The sequence below is a fragment of the Theobroma cacao genome, chromosome 10 (genome assembly GCF_000208745.1).
Source record: "Theobroma cacao cultivar B97-61/B2 chromosome 10, Criollo_cocoa_genome_V2, whole genome shotgun sequence".
Taxonomy (NCBI): Eukaryota; Viridiplantae; Streptophyta; class Magnoliopsida; order Malvales; family Malvaceae; genus Theobroma; species Theobroma cacao.
Window position 1 is genome coordinate 13343794 of NC_030859.1, and position 10661 is coordinate 13354454.

Genomic DNA, 10661 nt, shown 5'->3' on the forward strand with positions numbered 1-10661 from the left:
TTTCTTCTTAAGAGGTGGAGGACAGCTGGCGTGCAACATGTCACTTTCTTGCGGCCTTGAACTGCTATTGAGGCAGGTAGAACGCTGGTGAACAGGGTCGAACACCCGAGGTGTCTGCCCGAGCTGAGACCTGGTTCTAAACCAGGTCTTGATCTAGAACCAGAAAGCTTTTACGGCTTCAAAGCCATAGTCCATAGCTTACCTAGAACTTTCGGAGCATAATTTACTCCATTCTAAGCAAGCTCGGTACCCATAAACCTTGTTCTCACCAGAAAAGAACACTGTACTAGCTTTGAACATTTCATTTCAGCATTTGCGTGTGCTTTTATACTTTATACTATAAATAATGTTCAAATCACTTCGACTTCCACTACACCAAATAGGGAAGAAAAAATTCTGATGAGAGCATATATAAGTTTATTGGTACAAAAGTATGTAGTAAACAGGGACAGTAATGAGAAAAATACGTATACAAATTCAGTTGCATCTCTTTACATACTCTATCTTTAACTACTACAGAAAATAGAAAGAGATAATGATACAGAAATGGCCTTATAAACGATATGACCACAAGGCTGGCATCTTAATATATGAAGCAAGTATCTCTCTTGAATAAGATGAAATGTAAGTAAGTTACAACAATCTCAATGGCTGTGCTACAATCTATGGATATCTGGTCTAAAATGGCTGTCATAAAATGAAAACCAATCAGGAGTTGCCCCAACTGATCTGGTTGTATGGAACGCTGGAAATCCTTCTTTAGCGTGTATCTGTGGCACTAGATCAGGATATGAGGGAAAAGTGGGATAATTCTGTAGACTGGATGAGGGTAGGACTGGTTCCAAGGAAGGATCAAAACTCGGTTTCGGAGTGGATAATCTTGACCCTGTCTCCTCACATTGACCAGTGAGAATTTGATCATCCTTGATATAACCAGATGAAGCAAATGCAGTTGGGAATGGAGAAGAACTTGTTCTAGGATACATGTAAGGGCCACTGAAAAAGCGATCACTAGAAACTGGCTGATAATTACTAGAACTACTCGATTGAGTGTTCATATAAGAGGTAGTGAGAAGATGGTTGCTAGCAGTTGGTGCAACTCCTCTATCAGGGTAGTGGTTCGCCAAACTTAATTGTGAACTTGAACCCAGAAAATTCGCTTTAGGGGCCTCTACTGAAATGTCGGTTGGTACCCTGAAGAGTCCAGAGCATCCAAGAGGAATCTCTACCCTCTCCCCAACTTTTCTTCCAGAACCAGAGGTTTCAATTGCTTTTCCTACAGATGCACCTTCTACCAGTGACAATGTACTGATTTTCTGTTGTAATGACAACCTAGCTTGTTTAAGTGAATCCAGTACACCAGTAAACCTGCCAGATGTTTCATGTGGCACCAATGCATACAGCTCATTTTTGTTCCGTGGAAGTTCTCGACACGAATGACTGCCCAAATCAGATGAAATGTGTTGCACTGCTTGGTTCCCAGGGGAATCATGTGGGTGGGCAAAGTGATGGGAGCTATTAGAAGGAGAATTGTTGCTCTGCATACTCTGATGATGATTTTCCTTTGCCATGAGAAATGTTAACTTTTGACCCGGGGAGTTGGGATTTAGAGATTCAGGAGAAAGGGAACGGCTATATCTCCAATCCTGTAAGCGATCCATATCAGCCTGTGAAGGTGGTACAAGATCATTGGAGTGAATTTTGGGTAATTCTGCAGAGAAGCTAATGTGTTCTTCCTCGGCCCCTTGGACTTGTGAGGTCGCTGTCCCAGATACATATTGAGCTTGTGCCTTGATCTCGTCTCTTTCCTCAGTGACATCTGAGTGGTTCCCAGGATCACATGAATCCTAAATAATTTATGACCAAAAGACCATGATGTTAGTATTCACAAGCAAGATTTCACTTATGTGACGAGAACATTCATAAACTATCTAGACAGCACGAGATAGGTTCAACTATCCTTATTATTAATTGCAATCAATCAATAATAAGTTAAAAGGAAAAAAATAAGCAATTACTAAAAGCAACAGTGCATATAGAAACCACAACAACGAAAATGATAGCAATGCCTTCTACCAACAGGCAGAGCCAAGTGACCTTTTGCTGTATAAGAAAAGTATTTAACATTTTACGGTTTTGGGCCATATATGCTGGTATCTCATAGCATACATGGAAGAGTAGCATAGACTGCAGAGGTAGAAACTAAGGGACAGGAGCTATTTCCTCTGACTGGATATAAATACGCCTCATGGCATACTTGAAAATCCTGTAAAAGCACTAATCGTAAAACTAATGGATAAGTGTCATTCCCTCTTCTAACTGGATATATATGTATGTGCATCTACATTTTCCTTTGCCAAGAATCTTATCACTTATTCAATTTGGAAACATCCTTAATTTTCTTCCAAATTTATATAGAACCTTTCAAGGCATTTAGTCACAATCTTGCAGGATGCAACAAGTCTTAAATAGTAAAGCTCAATGAAAGGAAGCAGTATATCCATAGGCATTTCCTACTCATTTGAGCAATATTAACCTCATTCCATCCCCTTTTCCTGGCTGGAGGAAAAACAAAACCAAATGCATGAGAATAGAGTTGAAAGTGCATCAGAGTAGAGCCATTGAAATGTTATCAATGCATAACTGACTATGCTTCATGATAAGGATAATGAAAATTTCCTGGGACTCTTCAACAGTGAGACTTGTATTGCAAATATTTCTCCTGCTTCCTCCCATGTTTTTGGAGTCAGAATAAAACTAGGAAAGAGTGCCAAAAAAGCTAAAGATGGCTTGAAACTACCATAAATGCCTAATCTAATTCAAAATTACCAGAGAAACTTGTTATCACAGCATAACAAGATACCAAAAATGGCATATGCTAAAGACACCAAGAGGCACCAAGATAAGAAAGTTCAAAGGCTAAAATAGAATCTCGGAAAATATTCCTTGAGCTATTTTTTCCACCATAAATGAATCCAATATCATATTCATTTTATTACTAAAGAGAACTAAAAAATAGAAGACATTGTTTGGACAAGATATGCAGATAAGATAAACAGATCAGATAAACATTAGTTTTTTGTTGTGACCATAACTCGAATTGACTTACTAAACTTGCAAAGAAGAATATCCACAAAGACATACAGGAGAAAGAGACTGATAGAGACAATAAGCTCAAGACAAAACAGAAAGACTGGAACAATCAGAAGCTTATATCAAGCAGTTTAATATATATTTAGCTCATGATGCTACTGGCTTAACTTATTGATGTTCTTTTAGGGTTTCCATAGGTAAGGATAATTATAAATTCACATTTGGCATAGAAGGTTGGGCAGTCCTGTGGGTTTTATTTTGAGAAGGTTTCAGTTATAGAGTCCATATGGTTTTGGTATCGGGTGGCATATTGTCACCAATTAAGGAACATAATAAAGTAAAGAGAGCTGAGCGAAGGCTAAGCCAGACCAATGAGTGTCATGCTGATTACAGGAAGTAGGATGACTTGGAATTTGGAAGTCGTGGGAAGTGAGGATTGGAACTAGGAAGCAGGTAGTTAGAATTGAAAGCAGAAAGCAAGAGGCAGCTGGGAGAGAAGAATTCTATACAGAAAGTCTCTTTGCAGAACCAACCCCCTTCAAAATGAAGTTAGCATACCCCATATATTGGCCTCAAGCTTTAATTAATGCATCAATTAGATAGTCATGTTAACTCACTCTGCGTATTGAGGGCTAAAATGCAATCTAAGGTGATTGGCTACTAGAACAAAAAAGGTAGAGATGGTCCTCTGTGTAGACTATGATACAAGGAAGACACTCACAGTCTAGATAAAGGTTAAGGGGAGAATCTTTACTAACATAATATTCAAGCCCATCAAAGCAAACTCTCCAAAGCATCCCACAAAAATTGATTAACCCATGGACATTGACAGTAGTCTTGACATTAAACCCACCAATTCAATTGTATACATACTACAAAAATTACTTGCAAGGCATGCTTAGGAACAAGGTTATATTGGTAATTTTATTTTGCAAAAAATTGAGCACCTACAGTGGCATTTTTAGTTTGTACTTCATAGTTGTGTAAACTAGTCAACATTTCTTAATTCTTGAGATTCTGAAGTTGGAGTTCTTGTCCCAGCAACCAATATTTTTATGATCTTTACATCCTTTCCAATTTAATTGTGGTTCCACCCTAAATAAATCCATTATCAACAGCAGGTTTGCAAAAAAACTTAAGAGCAGGTTGATATTATCGCATGGGTAAAACTAGCAAAAAAAGGTATCCATGAATGCTCAGACACAGACACACACACACGTAAAGAAAGAGACTGATCCAGACAACAAGGGAAGAGAAAAAGAATGTAAACTCTAAAGCTTAATTACCTGCAATGCTTCTAAATATTATCAAGCTCATAGTGATATTTATTTATGTATTCATCTTGCCTGCTCAAAATTACCAATATCCTCTAAAGTATTTAGAGTTAAGGATCTTCATAAATTCAAATTTGCTGGACATGTCATCTCTAGTCAAAATTGAGTTAGTTTCCTAATTGGAATCATTATCCTACACATAAAATGTTTCCGGCATTGCTTACCACCAACATGTTTTCAGGAGGTTAGCAAATGTCAGTAGTTTCACCAGAGCAAGTGGCCTCACTCTTTGAATTAATGTAGATAACAGAGGAATTTCCTAGGTGACACAAGCCCATAGTACAAAGTTAACAAGGATCCCATCTTTAGAACCAAATCTCAGCATTCTTTTATTAGAATTTCAAAATATCCTATAAAAAAATCTACATAGCCAAAATTGCAGTTGACCCCTATTTAGAAATTGATTCTAACTTCAAAATTAGGCTAATTGTAGATAGAGATATAAGTAGAATTATTGGCTACAAAACAGCTACCAATTTCAGCAACTGTGCTTGTGCATCTGAGAGAGAGAGAGAGAGAGAGTAATGTCATCTCACAAAAAAATAAAAGATAATTCAGTCTAAAAGAGATAGGACATTTGCTAACCACCAAGCAACTGTAGTGGAGCTTAGCCAAACCTAATCAAATCCACCCAACCCTCCCCCAACCAAGAAAAGAAAAAGGACAACCTCCAGTCACTCATTTTCCAAATTCAATTGAAGATAAGTCCACAGACCTACAGTGTTTTTTTTTTATTTTTTTTGTACCTGAGGGAGCACTACAGCTTGAATCTAAGTTCTCTATCCAATCCGTGCCCACCCTTACAACTTGAGCTAGGACAAGTGGCAACATATATTTTTGCCACGTCGCATTTCCTTCATTTGAACATAAGATGAAATTGTCTACATTTTAAGCTTTGCTCTATCTTCAAATTTCAAATTTCCAGCCTATATTAACAAACAACCAGCTTTCTTCATCAATTCTGAAATACATTTCCTGAAAAATCATAATTAATCACAATACTTATGCCTTAAATCCATTAAAACTCTTTTCAACTGCTCTTGGTAGAATTAGACACCAAATATTATACTTCTCAACACCATGACAGTACAGATGTCAGGCTGCCATTACTACTTTAAGTGCAATTAAAACTAATTCCAAAGTGCTTATAAATGAAAAAAGAAAAACCAGTTCCAAAGCGCATAAAAAGTACTGCAGAAGCCCTGAAGATCCAGCACCAGAGAACATGCCCTAAATAATTCTATCCAATATCATCTAGACATGCATTTTAACAACACCAATATTGGGCACTATGACAAAGCTGCAACTTCATATGCCAGTATGAGAGAGATAACAAGCATCCAGTAATTACAAAAGCAAGCATGATATATAAATCCAGAGAATATATATTCAACTGGGAGGAAAAGAAAAAAGCAAACTTTTTGCACTAGATGCCTTCCTAGTCTAGTAGAAAATTGACTTCCTTTGCTCAAGAAATTTTAAAATGCCAATAAAGTAACTAGAACTAAAAATGTCTATCATGGAATTTACTTCTGGTTTTCCATGAACACAAAAATACACGAAATGATTTAGCTTGATATCAGAACTAAGAAAGAAAAAGAACTTAAAACTATTTCTATCAAATAGGTGCTGCCAAAACATACCGGTGAACTACTGTTTTTTTCTCTGAACTTCTCTTCCCATTCTCTTTGGGCCCTTTCCATTGCTTCATAATGGACAATGAGTTGTGCTTGATGTTCTAGTGCCTTTTCCATGTCTTTCTCTCCTTCAAACCCATGAAAATCAAGATCAAAACCGGTTACATTTCTTTCATTCTTTAAGGCATCTGAATGTAGATTGTCCACTGTACTTTTATTCTCATGAATTTCAGAACCCATTGGCAAAATATGAGGCCCACCTGTGGAGTGATTGGCATTAACTTCTGAAGAGTTTTCAAGTCCTTTTACTTGTGGATCAACCATGATATTGTCTGATTTAAGCTCCTCTGCTACTGATCTGATAAATAAAGCAAGCATAGATAAATTTTTGTTTACTTGACTAATGAGAGTAAATACCTATGAGGAAATCCATGTTATACATGCAAGAACTTAACATGAACCCAGATGAAGAAAATTCTCAACTGAAATCATTTTTACAAAGAAAAAGGAAAGAATGATCCTTGTAATAATATTCTTTCATTTTGATCTTTTAATTCTACAGTTTCAAAATAAAATGTATTGTCTTCATCTCCTTTTATTCTTTCTTTTTGTTTCCTTTCATTCCTTCATCCCTTCCCCATTAGTCTATATATATATATATATTGTCATTAGGAAAAAGAACTGACAAGGGGGGTGGTGGGGGCGCATACCACATCTTGTGATACAATAAAAGACAGAATCATGTACTAACCTTGATTCCCGACGTCTTATCTGCCGGCATGATTTTCCCTGGCGGTGTTTTCGGGATGAAAAACTCATAGATGCAAAACTATTGCGACTTCTCACAAGTTTATCTTTATACCTTTCAGGAGAATGAGAAGCACTCTTGCGGCCTTTCCAAGACAAACTTCTACCAGATGCTGAAGAACAATCAAATTCAGAACCTGAAAGTTCCTCTGACTCTTTTTGTCTCACTTTTGAAGTGACAGAGCTCTCCTCTTCTTTAGTCGAACCATTATTTATGTTGGATTCAAAAGGTGCGTCCTGGTCAGAGCTTGAATCAAGTTCCTCAGATATATCACTTACCCCATTATTCTCCAAAATAGCAAGAACATCTGCTGTAGCCTTTTCAGCCCTCCTCCTTTGGACAGACACAAATTTTAGCTGTTTCTCCAGTTCAGCAACCTAGGTCATATAAATACCAACATTATAAGCCATGAAATGAAGAGTCTATATTTATGCTATATATAAACACAGATAGAGAGAGTGAAAGAGAGAGGGAGAGAGAGAACCAAAACCAGCTAATCTAAAAAGACCTAAGAATAACACGAAAAAATACCCTTTTCGCCAGTTCATCAGCTCTCTGCCTTGCACTTTTTGAGACAGATCGTTCAGACAGTAACCGTGCTCGAAGGAATTCAATGGTCATTGTGGAATCCTCCACATTGCAAGTTGTCCTGACAAAACAAGGACAAAATAATCACCCAAAATCAAACAGCAAACCTAATTTAGTATAACTTTACAAAAGTTCAACATGTTCCCTCCTCCCCATTCAAGTACACCAAGCATGCATGGTGCTTCGTATACATAGAAAGAAACGTCCAAACTCCAAAAACCAAGGTTCCATCAATTCATCCACAAAAGTACAAACAATTACTACAGCTAACGCAAAGACACAAAACCTTATATGATCTTTACATCAAAACTTTAGTTTCTCCTTATGAATAAATGAACTTATTTATCAAAAAAATGTACATAGGAAGCAGGAAGGCTTGCTTTAAAGGCACAGAAACATGTACTTCCAAGGTATCAAGAGGCTCCCTCCAGAGAAAGGGAACTACCGTTAAAGAAAAAAAAAATCAGTGGGAAACTAAACAAGCAACAATAACAGTAAGTAACCACGTTTTAGGTACATCCGAAACTAAATCCTAGCCCTTATGAGAGTTTACCACCAACTACAACTAAAGCGGCACTCTAAACCTCTAAAATTAGCTCCAATATCAGCCACCATAGCTTGAAAAATCAAAGTAGGATCAGCATGAGCAGTTCTCATGCTTTCCTAAGCTCTTTTGCTAGCAAACTTTGTAAAGAGACGCATCCCCAACCCAATCTCGAAAAAAAATGATATTCCAAATGACTCCCCTATCAAATTCCTGATCGATCCAATTCGAACACTTAACTCTCCTATCTCTCTAGAGAAAAATGCTTATGCATAGCTAAAACCGGGTTTCTATTGTGACACTCAACTCTAACTGAAATTTTAGCTTCTTAACAACAGCTCACTCCTCCCAACAACCCAAACAACGAAGCAAGCAACAAAATACTAATCCATGAACTTTAAAGTAATCTAAATACAAAGAGAAAGCTCATACCTGAAAAAATAAGGGATGAGAAAAACAACCCATGAGCTAACAATACTTCAACAACATAAAAAACTAACTAAGAGCATCAAAAATTTTAAAAAGAAAGAAATACCCAGATTTATTTACCTTTGATCTTGCTTTACTTGATCAGAATTATGCATTTTAGAAGCTGTAGACTTTGATCAGCTACACTCCCAATACCCCAAAAAGTCAGCTTCTTTGATAAAAAACAAAAAAAAGAGACAAAAAGAATCAGATAGAATATAGAGTACGATGAGTGAGGAAAACAAGGTTTTTTTTTCTTTTTGATTCAGAAGGAAAGCAAGGGAAGAAATGAGAGAGAGAGAGAGAGAGAAGTGTGAAGAATACGTTAGAAAGCAAACTCCATGGAAGGGGAAGCCAAAATGGAGTTGGATGACTTTTGTTTCACTAATTTTCACTTGGAGGGGTCCGTTGGGAATGAAGAAAGCAGGCAAAAGTTTCTTTATTTGGAAGACGTCCATTTGGACACAACATGGCCCACACGACCTTTTCTGCTATCTTTCTGTCACTTCTCTTCTTTTATTTATCCCTTTTTTCATTAATTAATTTTTTTATGAGGTTAAAAAATAAATGACATCAAATTTTGTATAATTATCATGCTATCATATAGTTTTTTCTTTATATTTTGTTAATCTTTCCTGTTTCACTGTTGTTATGATTACAGCCTTAATCATTACTATTATGGTTGTCAATTGCCCTCATCATAATATATTCTTTTGGCATATTATTATTTTCATTATTTTAGCTTTTTTATGCTTTTACAATAAGAAAGCTTTCTTTAGAAAAACAAAAACTCAATCTTGTCACTCGCAATATCTCTATTGGTTTCAGCAATTTTGTATATAAAATTAAAATAATTTTAAAAGATAATCTTTTAGTTAACCATAATCGATCAAACACGCTTGGAATCAAATATGGTCAAATTTGAATAAGTTAGAAACAGCCTTGAGTCAATTTAAGGTCAAAATGAATCGAATTCACAATAATTTAAATTTAAAATAAATTGAATTCAGAACAATTTAAACTTGAAATGACTCAAACTTGCAATAATTTGAATTTGTCATCATTCTAATCTAAAACATGTAAAATATCAAATTTATAATTAAAAAAATTAAGACTTGTAATTAAATAATTTTTATTAAAATAAATAAAACAAAAAATAAAATTTTTTTCTTTAATGAAAATTTAAAAAATTTGAAAATAAGCAATATTAATTTATAATTCTTAAACAGTAATGTAAATAATCTACTTTTCAACTTTTTCAATGTTAAATATTTGAATTGAATTATAAAACTAATTTAAGACACACAAAATATGAATATTTAAATTATTTTAATACTATCATTATTTAATTATAAAAAAATGATTTTGTTAATATGACATTTGATTTTATTATAAAAAATAATCAAATACATGGAAAAAGCACTGATATCTAAAATTATTGATAAAGATTTAGCTATGAGGGCTGCTGGAATTAAAGATTTACCTCTCTCTCTCTTCTCTCTCCTCTCTCTCTCTCTCTCTATATATATATATATATATATATATGTATATATATATATATATATGAAATTTCAAATGTGAACTAAAGAGATGCATCTAGTGTGCTAGAGTTTGAAAATGGGTGGCATTAATTAATGATCAAGAATAATATTTTGGAGCAAATTGAATGGCTTCAAGGGTTGTTGTACAAGATTCCAATTTTAGAATCATAATATTAATTTCTTGGGAGCAATAAAGACTAGGAAAAGGAGTGAGAGCATAAATTCTTTTGTGGGAAATTTGGATCAAATTGACCAAAAGATTTCCATGATATGGGAAACCAAGTGCTTAATGTGATCCACATATTTTACCCAATGAAGGTGGAAAAAAAGGGTGGTCATGAGTCTGCTAGTGGAAGATTCGAAAGTGGTCTTGAGATAGTTTTGGGGAATACAACTATGTCATACCAAGCATAGCTGTGAAGAAATAGAAAATTCCACAAGTATGCCTGCAACATCTGCTAGTGTAAACTGAAAGGCATGACTCTTGAATTTTTTTAGTCTAAGAATGGTTAGGATGTTGTGGTACAACATGAGATAAGCAACTTTTATCCTTTGATTTTTTATTCAAATTTTGCTATTGATTTCAAGTCTTAAATTTGCATACTAGAGTTGTTGGCTATGCACATCTATTCCACACACAATCTATTC

At 35.2% G+C, this 10661-nt stretch overlaps 1 protein-coding gene across 4 annotated transcripts; it reads right to left on the minus strand.

Moving 5' to 3' along the window:
* On the minus strand, positions 383-8870 carry LOC18586779. 4 transcript variants are annotated; one of them, XM_018129535.1, is made up of 6 exons: positions 8797-8870; positions 8554-8641; positions 7404-7521; positions 6816-7249; positions 6071-6422; positions 383-1847 (listed from the first exon to the last, which is right to left on the minus strand). In XM_018129535.1, exons 2-6 carry the CDS (start codon positions 8586-8588, stop codon positions 657-659), a joined length of 2130 nt encoding a protein of 709 aa, XP_017985024.1. In that variant the 5' UTR covers positions 8589-8641; positions 8797-8870; the 3' UTR covers positions 383-656. The 4 variants fall into 4 exon arrangements, with proteins under 4 accessions (XP_017985024.1, XP_017985023.1, XP_007010393.2 ...); XM_018129534.1 differs by having other exon boundaries at positions 8554-8644; XM_007010331.2 differs by having other exon boundaries at positions 6071-6192; positions 6325-6422; positions 8554-8870.